The 24854-nt window shown below is 39.5% G+C and overlaps 1 protein-coding gene across 1 annotated transcript; it reads left to right on the plus strand.

Annotated features, from left to right (window-relative positions):
• Positions 1–3265: 3265 nt before the first annotated feature.
• Positions 3266–22693, plus strand: CLEC1A (C-type lectin domain family 1 member A). The gene is made up of 6 exons (XM_052640846.1): positions 3266–3545; positions 14541–14639; positions 16498–16674; positions 17863–18014; positions 20458–20576; positions 22331–22693. The coding sequence occupies exons 1-6, from the start codon at positions 3431–3433 to the stop codon at positions 22503–22505; spliced, it is 837 nt and encodes a 278-aa protein (XP_052496806.1). The 5' UTR covers positions 3266–3430; the 3' UTR covers positions 22506–22693.
• Positions 22694–24854: the final 2161 nt, after the last annotated feature.

The following is a 24854-nucleotide window of genomic DNA, read 5'->3' on the forward strand; positions in this document are numbered from 1 at the left end:
CATCAAAAATATTAAATAAAAATAGCTGAGTATTACTCTAAAAAGTTTTATTCCTTCAAGCCGAGGGTCTCTTCTCATCACTCATTCGCTTTATGACAATGATTTCCTTACAGTTACTCAGTCACAGCCAGCATGTTTGCCTCTCGGGGCCTTTGAGATTCCTGGTCCCTTTACCTGAACTATTCTTACCCTAGATTTCTGCGGATTCTTTCAATGAGGATGATTCTCACTACCTTCTTGAAAATTTCCAACTCCTTTCTGGTACATTCTATTTTCTTTTTAACATTTGTTTATTTTGGCTATGCTGGGTCTTAGTTGTGGCTCTCAAGTCTTCATTGAGGCATGTGGGAAACTGACCAGGAATGGGACCCAGATCCCCTGCATTGGAAGCACATGCTTTCAGCCACTGGAACACCAGAGAAGTCCCTGTATGTTCTTAATCTTCCTCACTTTCTGTATTTTTCCATAACTCTAATCATAGTGTAATATATTCTACAGTTAACTTACTTACTATCTTTCTTGTATAGCATCTGACTTCCTCCATTTAATGTAGGCTCTAAAAGTAGAGTTTTGTTTTCCACTGTTGTGCCTCAGAGTCTGAGAATAGAACCTACAATGAAGTAAGAATCTTTGTCATGGCTGAAAAATATTAAGCATTTAAGGACAAGTAGTAAAAATGTTAATGTAGGTTATTTGGTAAAATTATTAAGGATCTCCTTGAATAACTAATTCGTGTTAGTCGCTCAGTCTTTGCAACCCTGTGGACTGTAGCCCACCAGGCTCCTCTGTCAGTGGAATTCTCCAGGCAAGACTACTGAAGTAGGTTGCCATTCTCTTCTTCAGGGGGATCTTCCCAACCCAAGAATTGAACCTGGGCCTCCTGCATTGCAGGCAGATTCTTTACTGTCTGAGTCACCAGTGAAGCCTTTGAATAACTGAAGTTCAGGAAATAATTCTAATGACTATTTCATTAGAATCATAATTATCAGCATCTCCTAAACTGTAACATCTCAACTGCAACTATTTCTGATATTCTGTCTTCTTGCTTGATTTTCATATGTAGCTTCACTTACCTCTCCCTTCCATTTTTTTTTAGTGTCTTTTCTTTTGTAACATTTTCTAATATTTACATTTGTCCAATGCAAATGGCCAAATAATTTTTCATTTTCTGCTTCTTACAGGGCATTATGCAAGGGAAAGTTCTCTTTAGATTTGTTCAATTTAAAATAACTTGATGAACAATACACAGCTGGAGACACATAATGAATTCACGAGATATGTTTCCTGGCTGTCCCAGCCCAATTGTCTTCCACTCTCCTCTGCATTTAGTATGTTTGATTTAACCAAGTTATTTCCCCCAAATACAGAAAAGCATTGGTAGAATAATGTAATTCTATTGTACTTATTTGGGAAAACAATTTGGATATTATCTAAACCAATCTTCTTGTTTCCTTCTCAGCTTAGTAAATTTAGGCCAAAAAAAAAAAAGGTTACCTGGCTTTCTAAAGTCATAGGTAGTAATAGACCTAAAATTTCTGACTTTCAGTAAAATATGTGAATGTTCAAGATCATCAGGTACCAAATGTGTAATTATATAATGAAATCTTTAATTGAGTCCATATACTGTATATAAGGGCTTCCCTTGTGGCTAAGCTGGTAAAGAATCCACCTGCAGTGTGGGAGACCTGGGTTTGATCCCTGGTTTGGGAAGATCCCCGGGAGGAGGGAAAGGCTACCCACTTCAGTATTATGACCTAGAGAATTCCACGGACTGTATAGTCCATTGGGTTGCAAAGAGTCGGACAGGACTGAGCAACTTTCACTTTCACTGTATGCTATGAAGAAAGATCACTGAATTGACTACTACAACAGAGTATTTTTAAAGCTCACCAGCGATGTGTCTTTAGAGTAATCGCTTCATCTTACTGGACTTAAATCTCCCTTTTTGTAAAATGAAAGTGGAAGACTTCCACGTTCCAATTTAAGTGGAAGTCAATCTCCATCTTTTTTCTCTAATGCTAACCCTGAAAAGCAGAATTGGAAGGAGAAGTTTTGAGATTAGTGCCACATTAAATTCACAGGACTTCTCTGGTGGCTCAGATGGTAAAGAATCTGCCTGCCAATGCAGGAGACATGCATTTGATCTCTGGGCCAAGAAGATCCTCTGGAGAAGGAAATGGCAACCTACTCCAGTATTCTTCCCTGGGAAATCCTGTGGACAGAGGAGCCTGGTGGGCTACAGTCCATGGGGATGCAACAGCGATTAAAACAGCAACGAAAGGACTCTCCTAGGCTGACATTTGCTGTATTTGATGCTTTACCATGTAAAGCCTATAGGGTGAAGTCTCCCCATTTTCCATGTACACACTGGTTTCCACACTAACCTTTCTGGCACCAGAGACCAATTCTGTGGAAGATAATTTTTCCATGAACCAGGGGTGCAGGGAGTAGTTTCAGGATGATTCAAGTGCATTACATTTATTGTGCACTTTATTTTTTTAAATCATTTTACTATTTTCTTTCTTTTTTCTTTTCTAAATTATGAAAATATGATAACACATTTACAGGAGAGTTGGAAAATATAAAACAAGGTCATATATCGCAATTATTTTTAAGTAAATTAAGATTTTTAGTTGGAGTTTCAATATCAAACTCTCAAAAATTAATAGCATGAATATACAGAGAAGTAGAAGGATATAGTAAACCTGAAAAACACTATGAACCAATTCAGCATAATTAAGATTTATGTAATTTTTACACAACGGTATGATACAAATTCTATTCAAGTTCCCATAGACAATAAACTGGGAGATACTGGAACATATCCAGGGATCTAAGACCAGGTGTGTACTTTATTTCTAACCTAATGCCAAGGCTGATCTGACAGCAGGTACCAGTCCATGCCCACAGGTTGGGGACCCTGCTTTACCTTATGCCCTTGGAGAAAGGAAGAGGCCAGTCCAATAATTTCTTTTCACAAAGGCACAGGCAGACTAAACTAGATCTGAGTAACTCCGGGAGTGTGTGGTGGATAAGAGCCTTGTGAGGTCCCTCTGGGATTATTGCTGGGAACCTTCCTTCTGGCGATTGGAATTTCTTGCCGTCTTTTTAGGTTGTAGTTACACAGGAAGTACTAACAAATAAACAAAAGAGAGCCGAGAAGGGCAACCCCTTGGATGATTGTTCAGACGGAGACCGCCCAAATAGAAAACACACGCTGTTTCCCCTCGGCCTGACAGATTTGGCAATCAGAGTTCAAGTTCATAGGACAGGGGCCGGGCCTCTCGTGGCAGGAACTGGAGTCGGAGGCTTCCCCTACTACTTGCTCAGGGAGGAGAACCTTAGGCATGCCTTTCAGTGCCTCGGTCTCTGAACTGTCTCACTCGGGGAAATCCAGCCACAGCCCAAGGTCACCCGTGCAGGAATCCAGATGCTGGCCAAGTACAGCAGCACGAGGGACATGCTGGATGCTGATGGAGACACCACGATGAGCCTGCATTCTCAAGCCTCTGCTACATCCCAGCGGCCAGAGCTTGGCCATACAGGTACCCGTAGTCCAAGGTGGTCAGACCCTTGAGAAATGCAGGAGATGAGCTAGGGTACCAGCTTCCTAGCCTAGGAGGGTACAAAGTGGAGGAAAGAGAGAAAATGTTTCTGTGATTTACAAGGATGCATATCTGTGCACTTTTCTACAACTTATATGCCACATATATGATCACGTGAAAAAATTAAACTCAGTGTATGTACAAAGATTTTTCTAAGAGCCTGTTTCTGGCAGAGTGGTTTGCATTTGAGGGTGTGTTAATTTTACCATTTTGTGTAGCACACAGGCAAACTTGAGAGTGAATGGACAGTTAGAGCAATGTCTTTTCTCCTTCCTGTGTTCAGATCCAATGCTGTTTTAGTTACCATCTGTGATCTGATCTGGAAATTTAGATTGATAAAGGCTACCTTTCTGCTAGTTTTGAACTCACGACTTTAGAGAGGCGTTTCCAAGCAGATACGGCAACCCTGATAGTTTGTTTTAATAATTCTGCTTCTTGAAGTTGTGAGGCCTAGGGAGAGTCATGCCAATATCAGGGGTTTGGTTTTATTATCTGTGAAATGAGAAGGGATCAAAACAAATGCTTTCTAGCATCCCTTCACCTCTGAAATTCCATGATTTGGTGATATAAATAATGGCTGCTGTTGCAATTGCATCCCATCTCATTCCCTTTTGTTCTCTTGACTCCTAGAATATTATTGAAATAATTGGATTAAAATGTGAAAGTAATTTTAGTCATATCTTATGCTATTTCTGATAGTTCACCTTTTCGCATAACGTATATATATATTTATATTTGCATTTATACATAACTATATATACATATGGGCTTCCCAAGTGGCTCTAGTGGTAAAGAACCTGCCTACCAAAGCAGGAGACGTAAGATGTGGGTTCAATCCCCTGGGTCAGGAAGATCACTTGGAGAAGGAAATGGCAACCCACTTCAGTGTCCTTGCTAGGAGATTCCCATGGACAGAGGAGCCTGGCAGGCTACATTCCACGCAGTCACACAAAGTCAGACTCAACTGAAGCAGCTTAGCATGCACACATTTATACATATATATTTTTCTCAGTCCAGAGAAGAAGGATTGTATTTCCTAGAAAACTCAGACAATCCAAGGCAGAAATGTGACCTGCATTTTGGTAAAAAGATCTCAAACTGTAGTAGAAACAGGAATAGGTTCTAATACCACAGGGTGTTATTTAGCCGCTCAGTTGTACCCGACTCCTTTGCCAACCCCTTGGACTCTAGCCTGCCAGGCTCTTCTGTCTATGGGATTTTCCAGGCAAGAATACTGGAGTGGTTTGCCATTTCCTTCTCCAAGGGATCTTCCTGACCGAGGGTTTGAACCCATGTCTCCTGCCTTGGTAGGTGGTTTCTTTACCACTGTGCCACCTGGGATTCTTGTGGCAGCTTTTTAGATTTTATTCATTGATTTATTTATACTAATGTATCTAGTTTCTGGTACTAGATCCTGGAAATTTTCAACCTCCTTGATATGAAACAAACCAATAACTTTGAGATGTCAGATTCTGTAGCCACCGGATGTGTGTAATAGGATATGGTATGTTCCTCCAACAAATCCTGTGAAGAGTCAGCTCTCAAGACTGTGGTTTCAAGTAGCTTGTCTACAGCTTCATTTTCACCTTTGACTAGAACTGGGAATTCGCACAAACCTTAGTGATCAGCATGATCAGGAACAGGGTGTACCAGTAAGTTCTGCTGAGGTTACAGGGTGGAGAGACGGGTGGAGCAGGATAAAACACCAGCTGAAACACCTGGCAACCTTTTTGTAAGAATGGCAATTGGAGCAGGAGGAGTGGAGGTCAAAATGTCTTGAAGGCAAACATCTGATAATAGTTGTCTTACCCTGCATGTCTGATATTTTGTTTCCATCTCATGATAATGCAAGTATTTAGAGGAATGTCACAATAAAAGCCTCATTATTTATTAGAAAAACAGATCTGATATCATTTTGCTGCCAAAAATAATAGCAACAACTACTCTGGGAGTTTTTCAGCAATGCAGAAGATTCAGATTCAATTTAAGATTGTGACACAATTATGCCTGGGAAAATTTAATATTTTCTTTAGAATGAATAAAAATAAAGTATACACATTCACTTATTTTCTAGTTTTTAATTTTTGATATAAAATTTACATTTGTGTTTAAAACATGCCAAATAATTCAAAGGATACAAAATAGAAATGAAAGACAATGCTTTCAGACCTCCTTTTCCTAAACTTATGCTTGAGGTCCGTGTCATGCCAGGCATGTTGCAAAATACTGAGGATATAATTTCAAATATGATATGATCCCTGCTTATGAGGAAATTTAAAGAAAAAGAAAGTTGTTAAGTGAACAGCAAGTGTGATGCAGTGCTGTGATGGGGCATGCTCTCCTAGAGGAATTGGTCCTTTCTGTCTGGTAAGGGTAGAGATCAGGAAAGATTTGAAAGAGGGAGTGACCATTGAGTGGACTTAACTTTAAGATGTTTCTTGTGATATGGGAACAGAAATGGGAGGGTTTAAGGGGCTGGGGTTGCTACAGGCAGCCAGACACATAAGAGGAAAGCCATGGCAGTCTTATGTAACTTATTACAGAGAATGAAATATATTATGGCTGAAGGGTAGAGTTGGAGGGGGATGTTTTGAAGGAATATGAAGCTGAATGAGCTAATACCGAGCCTTTACTTTAGTCTGAGCATGAGGTAAGAAGATCCTGAGCTAAAGTAGTGTGGGAATGAGGAAGAGGAATTAGATATGAAAGATATTGACAAGTGAGTGTTTAAAGTATTGGTGACCAGTTACAAAGGGGGAAGGCAAGGAGGAGGAGTTTCATCTGACGTCATGTAGATGGTGCTCCCATCAACTAAGAAAGCTACAGGAGGACTGGGAAAGATGATGGATTCAGTGTGAGTGTGACATGCTTGTAAGAGAAGGCACAAGAAGTTGGAGTTGCCTAAAGGCACTTGTATATATCTCATGTGGGTCTGAGGTAACGATTCTGAGCTAAATGTATGAAGTGAAGTGAAAGTCGATCAGTCGTATCCGACTCTTTGTGACCCCATGGACTATATAGTCCATGGAATTCTCCAGGCCAGAACACTGGAGTGGGTAGCCTTTCCCTTCTCCAGGGGCTCTTGGATTCTTTCCCAGATGAGACACAAGGGAAGCCCACAGGCTTGGCCAAAAAGGGGGTCATTTGAGTTCTTCCATAAGATGTTACAGGAAAGCTCAAACATTTTGGCCAACCCAACACACGTGAGAATTGACGGCTTATAGGTAGGGATTACAGAGAAGGCAATGGCAACCTGCTCCAGAACTTTTGCCTGGAGAATCCCATGGACAGAGGAGCCTGGTAGGCTATAGTCCATGGGGTTGCTAAGAGTCGGACACGACTGAGCGACTTCACTTTCACTTTTCACTTTCATGCATTGGAGAAGGCAATGGTAACCGAGTATTCTTCCCTGGAGAATCCCGGGGACGGGGGAGCCTGGTGGGCTGCTGTCTATGGGGTCGCACAGAGTTGGACATGACTGAAATGACTTAGCAGCAGCAGCAGCAGCAGGTAGGGATTAAACTTTCTGAGTGAGATCACTGAGGAATGTAAAATGAAAACAAAGTAAGACAAAACACAGGAGAAGAATGCCAAGGAGAGAATCTTGGGGAATATAATTGAAGGGCAGGCTGAGAAAGAGGCCCAGTAGGACCCACTAACAATGAGTGATAGGCAGTAATGGATGTGGAGCAGGAGAGAGAGGCTTCTAGGAAGCCAAGAGACACTAACTTTGAGAGAAATGGAAAAGCCAATGGTAATAAAGAGCAAATTTTAAAAATAATAAACAATATGGCAGAGAGTTCAAGCAAGCGGAAGGTTAAAAACAATTTATTAGAAATAGGAAGCAAAATGGATTATTGGTCATTTTTCATGGCAGGGATTTGAAAAGAACTAGTAGTTAAGAAAGAAAATATATGATTTAAATAATTTTCTCTTCATTCCTTTTCCCCCACCTTTCTGTCTTCGTTTTTGAGGAGCCTGGCTGTAAAGAGAAAAGGTAAAATGTTAGAGTCAATGTGTTGTGGGGTTGTATGAGTGCTTTCTAAAATCATTTTTTACAGTGTAGGAGATTCTAACTCAATTGCAGATTGGAAAGAGTTGCAACTATAGCACTTCGCAGTAATAATGTACCAGAGAGAGAGAATGAAATAACTATAGGTCAGATTTCCTGTCTAAATATAGCCTTATCAAAAAATATGAAACCATATTTGTGTTTAAGGGGAAAATAATAGTAAGAAGAGAACCTTAAATCCAAGTTCCATTTTTCCCTTACTCATATTAATTATAACAGTTTTGAATTTTTCCAAGATTTTTAGCTTCATTTCTTGAACCACAGCACAAACCCTTCATTCAAGAGACATGGCAGAGGAACCTCTCTGGCAGTCCAGTGGTTAAGAATCTGCTCTTCCAATGCAGGGTGCTTGGGTTCCATCCCTGCTTGAGGAACTAAGATCCCATATGCTCTGCAGCCTCCCTCTCCCCCAAAAATCAAAGAGCTCCATGATAACATAAATAAAAGAAAAAACTGTATAGAAAAAGAGTCATGGCATAAACCACTTCTAATTGTTTCAATCATCTTTAATTCATGCCTGCTAAAAGTCAAACATTATGGTAGGCACAGGGGAGGCTCTATTTTTAGGTGCTTGGAGAAGTGGAAGGAATGATCTTAATTGCATGTCATGTACTGCTATTGAACATATGTAGGAAGTCATGGAAGCAAAGAAGAATGAATAAGTTACTGACAGTGTTTACACATGTGGGTATCTTTGAACGAGGTGACATTTGATCTAGTCTGTAAGTCTAAGTTCAGGTTTTCCAGGAAAAGCAACTCTGGCCCTGGGTGGTCTTTCCAGAGTGACGACCACATGTGGAGAGATAAAAGGACAGAGATAAGAGCTAGCTTGGTGCAGTATATTCGTGGATAAAAGAAGGAAGACAAAACTACAAAGAGAAGAGATGAGGCGTTGATGTCAGATTGGAATTTAGATCCAGACAATTGTGGGAATCATTAGGATGGCAAGGTAGACTGTTGTTCTGAAGAATCTATGGTCCTCAAAGGGAACGAGTGATGAGGGAGGGGCTGGGGCAACTGAGGCTGAAGAGTAGGAGGGGATGCTTCTATGCAGGACCTTTTATAGTTGAGGAACATTTTAACCTTAGAGAAAGTGAAAGTGAAGTTGCTCAGTCGTGTCCGACTCTTTGCGACCTCATGGACTGTAGCCCACCAAGCTCCTCCATCCATGGGATTCTCCAGGCAAGAATACTGGAGTGGGTTGCCATTTCCTTCACCAGAGGATCCTCCCAACCCAGGGATCGAACCCAGGTCTCCCGCATTGCAGGCTGATGCTTTAACCTCTGAGCCACCAGGGAAGCCAATTTTAACCTTAAGGGAGACTTAAATTTAGTAAGCTCACCTTGGTGGCAGAGTAGAGAATATATGAATTTAAGGTGGCTCTTATTAAGATATTCACAACACAGATATGAAAAGTTACAAATGGTGAAATGTTAGTGTTTCTATAATTCCATATGGTGCTCCCTTATAATGGAAAATATTAATGTGGGATTTGTTGAGAGGATTGGGAAATGATTTAAAATATTCAGGTCCAGGACTTACCTGGTGATCCAGTGGTTAGGACTCTGTGCTTCCAGTTCTAGGGGACACAGGTTCAACCCCTGGTCAGGGAACTAGGATCGCACATGCTGCTCGGCCAATATATAAATAAATAACAAAATAAAGTCACCTTTAAAAAATATTCAGCTCTAGAATGAATGCTTGGATAGCATATCTGGCTCCATCATTTACTAGCTGTGCAACCGTAAGAAAAGCAAGCAGTTCTTGGGCACTGCAGTTTTCTTATCTAAATAAAAGTTTAAAGTAGTGCCCTCTTGAATAATTATTGGGAGATTCAAATGAAATACTAAAACATATATAACACACTCAATAAGTACTATTATCAATAGCTGTGTATCCTTGCCTTACTAACCTCTAACTAATTAATTGCCTTACTAACTTCTCTAGGACTCAGCTGCCTATCTGTAACACTGAGATGATAATAGTATCTACCTCATAAAGTAGTTGTAAGGATGGATGATATTAATTCCTATACAGTATTTACCTCAGTAACTCAAGAAATGTTAGCAATTATCATTAATAGTAATGTCATTTTTTTTTAAATTTTTATTTTTAATTTATTTTACTTTACAATACTGTATTGGTTTTGCCATACATTGACATGAATCTACCACGGGCGTACATGCGTTCCCAAACATGAACCCCCCTCCCACCTTCCTCCCCATAACATCTCTCTGGGTCATCCCCGTGCACCAGCCCCAAGCATGCTGTGTCCTGCATAGGACATAGACTGGTGATTCGTTTCTTCCATGATATTATACATGTTTCAATACCATTCTCCCAAATCATCCCACCCTCTCCCTCTCCCTCTCCCTCTGAGTCCAAAAGTCCGCTATACACATCTGTGTCTCTTTTGCTGTCTCGCATACATGGTCATCATTGCCATCTTTCTAAATTCCATGTATATGTGTTAGTATAATAGCCAGGACATGGAAACAACCTAGATGTCCATCAGCAGATGAATGGATAAGAAAGCTGTGGTACATATACACAATGGAGTATTACTCAGCCATTAAAAAGAATACATTTGAATCAGTTCTAATGAGATGGATGAAACTGGAGCCGATTATACAGAGTGAAGTAAGCCAGAAAGAAAAACACCAATACAGTAATGTTATTTTTGAAATATATTTCAGAAACGAAACTCGATTGTACATACAAATTGTTGTTTAGTGTTTAAGTCATGTCTGACTTTTGTGACCCCACGGACTGTAGCCCATCAAGCTCCTCTGTCCATGGCATTTCCCAGGCAAGAATACTGGAGTGGGTTGACATTTCCTTCTCCAGGGGATCTTCCCATCCCAGGGATCGAAATTGCATCTTATGCATTGTCAGGCAGGTTCTTTATCACTGAGCCACCTGGGAAGCCCATTTTGCAATGTGACTTTATGCAAATTATTTAATTTCTTTGTGTCTTTTCAAGCTTTTAGGACCCTTCTTATTTCAAAGGCATTTAAAAAGTATTCAAAACTTGACCTTAGCACTACAGTCTTTTATAGCATATTATAGTAAGAGGTTACAGGAAAGAGGTGGTTTTTTTTCTATATATATCTTATTATTCCTAGGGAAGTTTGGTATCATTCCTTGGCCTGACCGCACCTTTTTCTAAACAAGCCTCAGGAGACAGCATCAGAGCTGTCTTCCAAAAAATAAAGCCAAGCTAAACCGACGCACCTCCAGGCAGCTTATTTTTCTTATTTTAAGGTGGGAGTGGCCCAAGAGAGAGAGACTTCATTATGATCAGGGTGCTTGGAACAAAACTCGGGAAAATTAAATTCACAGTTAGAAAAAAAAATACCTAGAGGAAAAATAACTTCAAAGAAAAGGAATAAGTAAAACTTTCAATACTATAGTCTCACCATCATGGAAGTCTGGTTTCCTAGTGCTGGGTAAATTCTTCTCCCACAGTTCCTCCCCGCTATCCCAAGTAAGTAGGATATATAATATATTTGATAGTAGGAAAGCCTGGCGTGCTGCAGTCCATGGGGTCACCAAGAGTTGGACATGACTAAACTGAACAGATAAGAGAGAAAAATAAAGCTACCATGGTGGTGGGTCTACATATATACTTGCCTCTGGAATGTAGAAACATCCATCTGGTTAATTTTCTTGAGCTACATAGGCTATGTAGAACTTTAAAGAGACAGGGTTTGCAGGAGGATATTTAGCTTAAGCGGTATCTCTGATCTTACTCTTTCAGGCTCTGCTTATTTGAGATATGCTTAAGGATGCTGTCATGAGTAGCTACCAATTTCCAGAAAAATTTAGACCAAACCTGATAGAGCAGCCACTTGAAAGAAACAGAGGAGAAAGCAAGTCTCTGCTATATCTGCTTATGCTTCAGCATGTCACTTAAGTCAGTGTCTAGAAACCAGTTTGGCCAGGAGATGAATTTAGCTGAGTCTGCCCTCTGCTGACAGAAATCTTGCTGAAAAGTCAATAGATTAAAAAAATAAAAAATCAACCTGTAAAGCTTAGTGTTAGACGATGCTCCATGCCTCTGTAAAAATTACATAGTTTAGATAATATTAGTTTTTCATAATTTCATCCTTCATGCATTTGCTCCTTCAAATATATGGTGGTGGTGGTTTCATCGCTAAGTCATGTCCGACTCTTGCGACCCCATGGACTGTAGCCTGCTAGGCTCTTCTATCCAGGGATTCTCTAGGCAAGAAAACTGGAGTGGGTTACCATTTCCTTCTCCAGGGGATCTTCCTGACCCAGGGATTGAACCTGGGTCTCCTGCACTGCAGACAGATTCTTTACCGACTGAGCTGTGAGGGAAGCCCTCAAATATGTATTCAGGCCTTATGAGGCCAGGCACTATCTTCAGTGCTGGAAATACACTGGTGAACAAGAAAGACAAGATCATTGTTCTTATTATTTGTATTATCTTATTTATTTGGATGCTTCAAGTATTAGTTGTGGCACCCAGGCATCATGTAGGATCTTACACTGCAGTGCACGGACCCTCTGGTTGTGGCACGCAGACTCAGGAATTGCAGCCCCCAGGCTTAGTTGCTCTGCAGCATGTGGGATCCTAGTTCCCTGACCAGGGATCAAACCTGTGTGCCCTGTACTGCAAGGTGGATTCTTAACCATTGGACCACCAGGGAAGTCCCGACAAGATCACTGTTTTAATGGAATGTACATTCAAGCAGAGGAAATAGACAAAAGCAAAGAAAGGTGATAGAATATCACTTAGTAATCTTTTTTTTTTTTTGACATACATACATAATGGGATGATGTGCTAGAGATGAACTCCCAATGACATCTTACAAGGATGCACCATTTAAATGGGAAGCTGGATTGCAGGTAGGCTATTAGTAACCCACCTGAGGATTGATTAATGCAGGAGTATAAACAGAGCTAATACAAAGGTACTAAGACAGGGACACAGTGGTTTGGATCAAGGATAAACAGAAGGTCACTGTGACTAGACTGTTTGAGTGAGAAGAGGATAGTTCAGAAATGGATGAGAGACCTAGATAGGCTCCAGATGAAAAAGATGCTTGTAGAATTTTATTCTAAGTGCAGTAAAGCTATTGGCAGGTGTTGGTTTTTTAAAAATTTTTTATTCATTTTGGCTGTGCTGGGTCTTCATTGCTGGGTGTTGGCTTTCTCTGGTTGAACTGAACAGGGGCCACTCTCTAGTTGTGGTGCATGGGCTTTTCACTGTGGTAGCCTCTCTTGCTGCAGAGCAGAGGCTCCCTAGGGCACGCCAGGCTTCAGTAGTTGCCACACTCTCAGGCCTAGTTGCCCCACTTACGTGGAATCTTCCTGGACCAGGGATCAAACCCGTGTCCTCTGCATTGGCAGACAGATTCTTAACCACTGGACCACCAGGGAATTCCTCCTATTGGCAGTTTTTAAGTTGGAAAGTACAATAATAAAGTGCCCACTTTTTAAAAAGAGCCATCTATCTTTAGGAAAAGTGATAATGGATTTTGTCCTGAAAATAATGCAAACCATTGAAAGTTTTTGTGAAAAGATATGATCATAAAATTAAAATAAGATTCGCATTTTAAAATATTTCAATGTCTGGATTCTGATTTTTACTTATTTTCCCTGTTTGGTGGTAAGTCTAAGAGGATATTGATCGTATTTTCTACTTCTATACTATCTTTACTATTAATAGTTATCATTCCCCATTTGGAAATAATGCATAGTACAAATCTCTGTATCTGAAATTTATCATGCAGGGGGCTTTGCTAAAGAGGAAATGAATTTATATGTCTTTAATCTTTCTGATTTTGAACCTAATTTGAATTCCCAATGAAGTGAAACTCACAGGTCACGAAGAGACCAGGGTTTGAGAGTTTAACTGCCCTTTCATTTTTATCACAATGCTAGAGGATACTTGGATCTGACTGTGGGTCTTCCTGGTCAGATATTGTTGGTTATTCAGATTGATAGCTGACCTCACAAGGTGATGAGCTTATCCCTGACTCAGCAGAACCTATGCAATCACCAGAAGGCACGCTTGTGGGCTGTAGGCAAGGGAAAGATGCTGACTAGAGTTTTGTTTTGTTTACATTCCTTAATGGGTACAAGGTTGAGATTACTTAAACCCGTCATTGAAAAACTGATGATCATGTTGCATTTATCATCTATTTTTGGAGCTATAAAATCAAATGAATGAACAAGAAAAATAAGAAGGACTTTCAACAAAGAAATTCCAAAATGAAACAGTAAAACAATAACTTCTCATTGTGTGTGCCTGTGTCCAGTAGCTCAGTTGTGTCTGACTCTTTGCTGCCCTAAAGACTGTAGCCTGCCAGGCTTCTCAGCCCATGGCATTTTCCAAGGAAGAATACTGGAGTAGGATGCCATTTCCACTTTTCTTGCATTGGCAGGAGGATTATTTACCAACAGTGCCCCACTACTGATAGGCAATTTGCTTTTTCGAACTGGGAAAAGGAGTGTTTTGCAAAAAGTAACAACGCATTACTTCTTTTCTGATGATGTGAAAAATTGTTCTTTGTTAAGGCATTTTCATGAGAGTCTTTTGCAACTTTAATTTTGACAAAAAGAAGGTTAACAGTAATGCATAAATTGATTAAATGCAAAGTAGGACTGAGTAGAGGAGGAAGGTAGAAGTGAGCGGGATTTATGAAAGGATCTAGCAGAGATTAAGTCAGGCCTGGCCTGGACCCTTGTTACTATTTCCCAGGACCAAGGGAATGGTATCTAGACCCTGAAACCTCTTAGAACCAACTCCTCTTGCTCCCTTGCTACTGATGTAGATCTAAGGGGAAGAAAAAGTGAAACCTTGTCTTTGCTTCTGTTCCCTGTCTTTGCAGAGCACCAGCGTCCTTCTTCTGCTTGGCGTCCAGTGGCCCTGATCCTGCTGACTCTCTGTTTGGTGCTGCTGATTGGCCTGGCAGCTCTGGGGCTTGTGTGTAAGTCCGCACTCTGACTTGGGGGAGGATCCTGGTTTCAAGGTTTGTCTAGGATGAGAAATACTTATTATTTTTTTTTTAACTTTGATTCTGGAGCCTGTGAATAAGTCCTTATTCGGATGAAACCCTGTAAATGATGCGTATAGTGGAAGAAGCATTAAAATACGACAATCACTTTCCAGCTAAATGTTTACATCTGTTTGAGATAAGAAGGTTTTTGTCTGGGCTTCCCTGGTGGCTCAGAGACTAAAGCGTCTGCCTGCAATGCGGGAGACCTGGGTTCAATCCCTGGGTTGGGAAGATCCCCTGGAGAAGGAAACGACAACCCACTCCAGTATTCTTGTTTGGAGAATCCCATGGACAGAGCTTGGTGGGCTACAGTCCACGGGGTTGCAAAGAGTCGGACACAACTGAGCAACTTCACTCACTCACATCAATGTTTAACATCAGCAATTTTTAATGTATGTACACATCAGCTCTTTTCCATTTCACAAAAGACTATAGCTACAGTGATTTTTGTTTCTGGCATTTATGGCTCAGTGGGCCATGCAGAGGGAAAGATTTAATTTATATCCAACCTCCTCAAGGTACAGAGAATAGACCAAGTCTTTAATCACTACAATATTTAATATTAAATATTATTTTTAAAAGGTGGGGGTGCTTCCCTGGTGGCTCAGATAGTAAAAAATCTGCCTGCAATGCCAGAGACCTGGGTTTGGTCCCTGGGTCGGGAAGATCCTCTGGAGAAGGGAATGGCAACCTATTTCCAAGAATATTTCAGTATTCTTTCCTGGAAAATTCCATGGACAGAGGAGCTTGGCAGGCTACAATCCATGGAGCTGCAAAGAGTCAGACACGACTGAGCGACTAATACACACTCACACTCTCTCTCTCTCTCTCTCACACACACACACACACACACACACACGCACACTATTGTAATAAAGAAGTCCAAGAAGTTATAGAATCATTTTGCAGAGACTTGTGGAAATCAAATAAAGAAGAATTCATGTGTAAAAGTCTTTAATTTTCAAACTAGTAAGAATTAAGTTTAAAACTCAAAAAAGAAAGGGGATAAATTTATTTCAACAGATGGGACCCTTTAACAATGTGTCCTGAACAGTTGAAGAAAATTGTTAACAGTAAAAGCAGGTTTTAATGTCACAAATTGCATTTTTATAGGAAATTTTAGAACTTGTTTGTAATCTTAAATTAAAAAAAAAATTTTTAAAGTGTATCTTAATGTTTCTACCCTGGATCCCCAATTTTGATATAACTGTTGTTTTGCAGGCAATATTCTTTTCAGTGATATAAAGTGACTCTCATGATTCATGGAGGATGTTTCTACCTAGATTTAGAAACTTGGAATTTAAAGCTAAGTTGAAATTTTCTAGCCTAGTCATATTGAGAAAATTACTTGTTCTCACTGAACCCAGTTTACAAAGCTATGAAATATAGAAATGATAATATTACTATGAATGTGATAAAAAAATATATGGTATATTGACAATACTCAATATAATGATTAATAGATAAATGATTTATACTTCTAGGTTGAGTAATGGTTTGACAGTATACACAGAAAGATTTATTGACAGTAAATATGTTTAAGGAATTTATCCCTGAAGCTGGGAACAGTTATTGTAACTCTACATTTTCAGATAAGGAAATAGAGAAATTCATTTGCTCAGGGCAATGCAATTTATTATAGACTAGAGCCCAAACTTGAATGTAGGCAATATGAGATCTCCGAGCCTGGGATCTCAAACAACGTACTGTTTTGTTTTCCCCAGGTGTAGACAATAGAAATAAAAGTGAAGAAATATGCTGTCCAGCCTCACTTGGTAATTTGGTTTAGTTTTTCAGTTCTACCAGCTCTCTAACACTCAGCAAGACAGCATTTTGCAAAAGGAGGAAAAATTGGGGAATCTCTCCCGACAGCTGCAATCTCTTCGAAGCCAAAACAGGAAACTTGCAGAAACTCTGCATCACGTGGCTGAGAAACTCTGCCGTGAGCTCTACAACAAAACTGGAGGTGAGTCCTGATCACTGAGCTTCTCTCTGTTCTCAGCACATCTGTCCATACAGAGCTGATTCTCCCATCAGTGTACCTGGGAAACATGTATTATTCAGCAAGTCATCTGGCAAACTTAATAAAGGGTTTGAACAGCCAGGTCATCCCCAGTTATCGAGATCATGTAGTTCAACTGTCTCTACAGTACAGGACAGGATTCATCAAGTTCAGACATTTTTAAATAATAAGTACAATTAACTTTGAATAACCAAAATAATACTACAAGTAAATAAAATACAGGATTACCTTATGAAATATTTCAAATAGAAAAATACAAACAAGAATATAATAACCATTTGCGTGTTGACCTCAGACTTTAAGATGTCAACATTTTGACGTTGGATTGCTTTTAAAATAAAGATGTTTTTGTGGAATGATGGGATTTTCATCTCACTGCATACCCACAAGGGACCTGGTTTCAGATACCCAACTCTTAAAGGCCCAGGACCATGTGCTCACATAGGTGTTAGACCATGGCTCTGAGAGCCTAGTTCTTGCATTTATAGTCACTACCCACTCCGTCCATCTCACCCTTGGTCTGTGCACTTGCTTCTCTGAATTTGATGTCCATCTTAACTTCGGACTCATGGAGATTTGCTGGTTTAATTCATGCTTGGCTTAGTATTTATGTGGTCTTTTTCTAAAATTTTATTTACTTATATTTGAGTGAGAAAATAATCCATATCCTATTGCTATATATTTCGTTAAAAAATCCTTGTACTACTATATAAGAGGATATTGGGGAAGAAAATTATAGAAACGCCAATGGTTTCTCAAATCCAATGCATATTGAGTTTCTGAACAGATGAAAAGGTTCTTTATGAAATTGAATATAGTTTTTTGTGCTGAATTACACAGGGCAAGAAATTTGAAGTTTTAACCACTTATAACTACAGTCCATTGCCCATGAAAGCAGATCATGTCTGTTCTAAATCCCACTGTATTGGTTTTGTTCCTGCTGTAAACCCAACTATAATTCCTGGCGTACAGTGGGCATTCGATAAACATTTGTAATTATCATTGCCTGGGCAATTAAATATCTAAGAGAGAGAAAGAGTCAATTGTTTCTTGGGTCATCAAATATTATGTGATTTTGAGAGAAGGAAGACAGGGTAGAAAATAACTTACTAAATGTGGTTTCTTTTCAAGAACACAGATGTAGCCCTTGCCCAGAAAAATGGAAATGGCATGGGGACAAATGCTACCAATTCTATAAAGAAAGTAAGAGTTGGCAGGGCTGTGAATATTTCTGCATTGCTGAGAACTCGACTATGCTGAAGATAAACACACAGGAAGTGCTGGTAAGGTCCTGAGGCTTGGTGAGTGTTTGAAGTAGTCTCAGAAAGAGGTATTGGGATTGACATATACATACCGTTATATATAAAATAAATAACATATACACACTGTTATATATAAAAATCCCTCTATAGCACAGGGAACTCTATTCAGTACTCTGTAATGACCTATATGGGAAAAGAATCTAAAAAAAAAGTGGATATATATATATAACTGATTCACTTTGCTGTACACCTGAAACTAACACAATATTGTAAATCAACTATACTCCAATAAAAATTAATTTAATAAAAAGATTCTAAGCAATCAAGGTCCACAGACTCTCTCATTTATTGTAATCAAGGCTTAATCTTATTTTTATTGCTTTGAGTGATCCCTTGTGGTCATCATTTGTAGAACGATCTCCACAAATATCCACCCCTTAGAAACATGAAAGAAAGCCTTTCAAATTCACCATCAGTCAGGACTCAAATAAAGAATGTCTCAATTTCTTGAGCTCTTTTGGCTTATGTAAGAAGGGAGCAATAATGGTGCCAGAGGAACGAAAATAGCACTTCCTGTCTTTCTGTGAAAGTGGCGAAACTTCTGATTGAAAACCATGTAATTAAATCATAATCTGCAAATAAATACCTTGCTTTCTGGAAGTTTATAACCCTAACATAGAGTGGTCAAGGAAAATATGAAAATAAAATTGGCATTTATTGATAGGTACATACAATTCAAATTCACTATTAAAATGCTGTGGTTGTTCCCTTTTCTCTTACATTTGTTATTGACTTTGAATTAAATTCCTCAAGCAGTATGACCATTATTTATCTATCACTGTTTCAGCAGGGGTCATGGCACAGAGTAGTTTATCAACAGAGTTATTTAATTAAAATTAATACTCAACTAAGTCTGCAAACTCTTAACATCTTTCTGTAAACTTGTCTTTGTGCATCATGCTCAGTCGTGTCCAACTCTTTGCAGCCCCAATGACTGTAGCCCGCCAGGCTCCTCTGCCCATGGGATTTTCTAGGCAAGAAGCCTGGAATGGGTTGCCATATCCTTCTCTAGGGGATCTTCCCGACCCAGGGATGGAACCCGGGTCTCCTCCTGCATTGCAGGCGAATTCTTTACCCGCTGAGCCATCGGGGAAGAACATCTTTCTAGTTGCATCTTAATTCCTTTCCACTTCCTGAAATCTATGATGGATGAAACTCTACAGTCTCTCTCATCTACTAAAATAATCTTTTTCATCCTTTCTTGATGGCTTAGTTTAGGCAGAAAATGAGGTAGTTTATTTGGCCAAGCCAGTGTAACCTGGCATAAACTCTGTCAGTTTTTCTTATTCTCTTTGTTTCCTCCACCTCCAGCATATACTGAGGATTCAGATATACCACTGAAGAACACTATATTCAGTGAGTGGAAATATTATTATGAAAGATATATAGAAATTTTCTCTAATGTACTTTGTGTATTTGTATATATTTAAATCACTTTCATATGATTTATTTATAGAACTTTTAACATGAAGGGGTCACGATTTATTTGGTGATAATATTTTCAGCTACAGATCCTTTGATATGCCTGTTTTATGACTGTTGCTTAACAATAGCTTCATTTATATTTGTGATAAACTTTTATTGAACCATTATGTGACATTAATTATCTGAGGGGTGAAGAATGTGAAAATAAATAAAATGAAGTGTATGTCCTTAAGGAATTCATAGTATTGTGGAAAAGAAGGACATAAAAATGTATAATTATAACAGATTTAGATAAATTTCATGTTAAAGAATGAGAATAGATATAGATGAGACTGAGAATAGATAGAGGGAAATAATCAATATGGACAGTAGAAAAGGAATTCTATATATAAATACACAAAAATGTATATACAAATATATGAAACATTTTTCTTCTTCATCTGAGACATAAATCATCCTTATAAATTCCTCTTTTACTTTTTTTTTTTTTTTTGCATTATTCTTTTCTCCTTCCTGGTCGGTCCTGTCACGTATATTTGTGAAGATTCTTCACATTCCTGCACTTTTCCTTCCAGATTCTTCCATTTCCCAAATGTCTCCAAATCTGTCTCCCACATTTTTTTTATATCAATCGTATTTAATCCTGTGACTTGAAAATAGTGGATCATTTCTAAATCTTGGCTGATGTGATTCTTGGTTTTAGCACATCAGTATTCAGTCCATGCTTACTAAGACAAAAGAATTCTTTAACTTGGACAGGGAGGCCTGGCGTACTGCGATTCATGGGGTCGCAAAGAGTCAGACACACTGAGCGACTGAACTGAACTGAGCAAGTTAGCTGACTTCAGGATGCACACCACTTTTTGTAAATGTCCTATTAGTTATGGGGGCAGGACTCATGTGTTGTCCCTGTATTAAAATGCAAGCCAGCCCATATAGCATCTCTAAAGCTCAAGGTTTTCTTGTGTGCCTTTCACAGGAGTTTGCCATGCCTCAGAGCTACTCTGAGTTTTTCTACTCTTATTGGACAGGGCTATCCCGCAACGGCAGCGGCAAGGCCTGGCTGTGGATGGATGGAACCCCTTACTCCTCCGAACTGTAAGCCTTTAGCACGTTACATGGGAAAAGCATTTAATAGATTTTTCTTGAGTGACAAGATACTGTGTAGGAGGATATCAAAGATACATACAGAATATAGTTCTTACTGTCAGAATGGCTCGTAAATCAGTGAGAGAGACCAAATGGGATTCATTGACAGAGAGCAAAAAAGAGCGAGAGAGAGAGGAATCTCTGCTATAGATGAATAATCTGAAGCCCAGGTTGTAATGGTGACCTGTGTAAGGTCACACAGCTCTACAACTTGCCAATACCTAGAGATAAAGCAAAACCTTAGATCTCTTGCTTTTCTTGCAATGAAATGGGGAGCACTTTTTCAAAATACCGTCTCTGAGGATTTACAATATAAACAATTATATTATCAAAAATTAGTTTAACTTATATGTGCATTTAGATAGGAATGAGTATGGTATATTCTTCGAGATTGGTAAGTGTAATATCTATATCATCAAAATATATTACAAATATCATATGTCAACGCATATATGTGGTATCTAAAAAAATGGTACCGATGATCTTATTTGCAAAGCAGAAATAGACACACAGACATAGAAAACAAATATATGGATATCAAGGGGGAATGGGAGGGGTGAATTGGGATGAATTGGGAGTTTAGGATTGACATATATACACTACTGATACTAATGTATAAAATAGATAACTAATGAGAACCTACTGTATAGCACAGGGAACCCTACTCAGTGCTCTGTGATGACTTAAATGAGAAGGAAATCCAAAAAGAAAGGATATATGTATGCATATAGCTGATTTGGGCTTCCCAGGTGGCTCAGTGGGTAAAGAACATGCCTGCCAATGCAGGAGATGTAAGACATGTGGGTTTGATTCCTGGGCTGGGAAGATCCCCTAGAGGAGGGCATGGCAACCCACTCCAGTCTTCTTGCCTGGAAAATCCCTATGGACAGCAGAGCCTGGCAGGCTACAGTCCATGGGGTTGCAAAGAGTCGGACATGACTGAAGTGACTTAGCATGCACACGTGCATAGCTGATTCACTTTGTTGTACAGTAGAAACTAACACACATTGTAAAGCAACTTTACTGCAATAAAAATTAATTTAAAATATATAACAATTAAAAAAAATAAATAACAATTTAAAGCCATGTTTGAGCAGATATCTTTCTGCATAACTATAGTGAAAAGTGTTAGTCACTCAGTCATGTCTGACTCTTTGCAACCCCATGGACTGTAGCCCCCCCAGGCTCCTCTGTCCATGGAATTGTTCAGGCAGGAATTCTGGAGTGGGCTGCCATTCCCTTCTTCAGGGGATCTTCCCAACCTAGGTATCAAACCCGGGTTTCCTGCATGGCATGCAGATTTCTTACCATCTGAGCTGCCAGGGAAACCCCTATATACCTATATAAGATTTATTTTTCCAGGAGAGAGTACATATTCAATGTGATTATTTTTTATTCTACAGTTAAATAAACTGAGATAGATAATTTTTCAGATGGCAGTAAAATCATATGATAAGTTGGATGACAACATGTATTTTAATTTTAGTCAGAAATAGTTTTTCTTGTTTTGAGTGACCTGATGCCCCTGGAATGTATGTGGAAGTTGAGGGGCTGAGAGGAAAGAGGCTGGTGACCCCATCTTTTCAGTAAACTCATTCTGGGTGTCTATTCTATAACTTTACCTAGCTTAGGACCCTCCCTATGTACTTTCTTTATTTTAGAAATACACTATGATAAAATAACTTTTTTCTTTCTTTTTTGAGGTTTGAGCTTATGATAGATTTGACCAGCCTGAGAAGCAGGGACTGTGTGACCATCCTCAATGGGAAGGCTTTTTCCAAGGACTGCAGAGAGCTGAGACGATGCGCTTGTGAAAAAGCCGCAGCCACGGTGAAGGTGCAGAGTCTCCATGAGCCTCTGAGTCGGAGGTGGAGGTGAACGGTTCTCCAGCTACAACCACAACTGCAGGCCCCCTTCAGAGAACTGGAAGCTTCTGCTCTGCAGAACACAACTCTAGACTCTTTATGCGCACCTGGCCTCATGTGGGTCCAGTTCCTATTTCTGTCCATTTAGTCCCTGTTATACCTTCCAGGTGTTGTTGTGGTTTAGTCATGAAGTCGTGTACTCCCCAGGTACTGAAGATTTAATAATAATAAATATAAATAATGGAAAGTGTTGGCGATTTTAGAATGGACTTATGATTTAGGGAAAAACTCAACTTCAAGGTGCTCTTCCACAAAATATGATAGCAGTCAGTGTTGTGGTTACATGTGTCTTATTGAGAGTTTGTAGTTGCTTTTGTAATAGTACTGATTATTTCATTATTTGAGGAAACTAAGAAGTCTGGGAGAGGCATGATTTCTTCAGGAGGATAGTTTTAACATTCTGAATTTTAAATCTTTTTAGTTATGTGTATGTCTTCAGCATATGGTTAAGGATGAGTCAACTGAATTGTGATAGGGTAAGTTATCTAATCAGATCGTGGCAAATGAAAGGGACACTGTGACATCTATATACACAGCTGGCTTCTTGTGCAGGTGTCCCCTGCTCAGAATAACAATATGCACACACGTAGCAGAAATTCCAAATAACACCATCATGACATGCCGGGGTCCAGCCCCTGCAGGATCCAGGGGAACCCGAAGGAGAAACGGCATTGGAGAAGAGAATGATTTAGAGAGAGATAAAGAAAGAATGGTGTAGATAAGAAAATGGCGGAGAGAAAAGAGGCTGATATTCCTTGGTTTACATAGAAAGCCAATAAAGCCCCGAGACAAGGAGCATGCTCTGTTCACAGAGGCCACAGGTGCCCTCCCGGTCTCCCGAGGGGGTGAAGACGCAGAACGCCTTCCCGTTCAGGTCTTAGAAACCTGGCCAGATAAGTGAATGCAGGGAGCTTCTATGCTCCAAGGGATCAACCTGAAAAAAAAAAGACACTGGGTGACCAAGCTTCTTCAAGCGAGGCCCATTATTTTATTTTCAAAAAGGACTTTTATACCTTGACTTGTACATAGAGGGAAATGAAAGCTGCAAAGTCATAGAGTCAGCCCAAACATTACATCTGTTTTGTCTTTATTGAAACCAGGATTTTTTCTGCAAACCTTTCCCATAGACAATGTTGTGTACATTATCTTCTGGCCTTGGAGGCCTGTGGACATTTTATGACCCTCTTTTGATAAAGGCTTCTCAACCAGAAAACTTATTTTCCCTTGAAATGTTTTTTTCTTTATATTTCTAATCTATGTCAGCCTCAGAAAATGTTAAACAGAGTTACATTTCTCAAGGAGCAAAGGTGCAGTGAGTTACCAGAAAGAACCAATTAGCTCAAAAGTCTGATGTGGTTAATTCCAAGGCTACACTTGTTTTTCTTACATTCCAACTATGTTAACTAATGCACTCCTAGGTGCACAGTGGATAAGAGATATGGGAACTTAGCAGCAAGCATTGGCCCAATAATGAAATCCTACACCAGCACTACTCTAATAACTTTTAACTCTTTGAAAGGCTCTATGTTTTAGGCTTCCCGTGTCTCTCACAGTTGGGAGGCTGTGAACGATCATATGTGTAGCTGCAAGAGTCTGAATAAACCTGTCAGACAAGCTAGAATGCTAACAGAGGGGGTTTGATTTGAAATATTCCTCTCATGTCTAGGAGACTTATTAGCTAGAGCCCTAAGTTGATTTTCTCCAGAGAAAGGTAGTCGGGGATAGCTCCCTGTTAATGTCAGAGGAGTTGGTGAAAGTGATGAAATAGTAAAACAGACAGATTCTGGTTTGGGGGTAGATGCTTGAGAAGGGGGGCCCCTCAAGGCCTGATCTCGCCTTTGCCCGTCAGGCCTCTTCCTCATGACCTTTGCCATGGGTGGGATCTCCCATGGTGGCTCCTGGCAACGACACATTGACTTCACTGGATTAGAGAGAAGTCACTTTTAGGGGTTTAACACTAGAAGGGATAATCTGTTATCATTCTTTGTTTTTCAACAGTGGAAGCTGGGATGTTTCACTTTTATTTTCCATAAACATCTATCTCATGATGAAATGACATAAAATTAGCAAATATACAATAAAGAGAAGATGGTTGTGTTTATTCCCATAATACTGTGCCACTTATCAATCGTTGCTTGTAGATTTCTTTCTTACGAATTTTCCCTTCAGTTTTCCATTGGTTAGCTAGGAAATTTCTTCATTGTTGAACAAATTGTGCATTAATTTATTGTGTCGTGCAGAAAGAACTATATTTGTGGTCATAAAATGGAAGTTAAAGACCCCTTATTGTAATTTATTATCA

The sequence above is a fragment of the Budorcas taxicolor genome, chromosome 5 (genome assembly GCF_023091745.1).
Source record: "Budorcas taxicolor isolate Tak-1 chromosome 5, Takin1.1, whole genome shotgun sequence".
NCBI lineage: Eukaryota > Metazoa > Chordata > Mammalia > Artiodactyla > Bovidae > Budorcas > Budorcas taxicolor.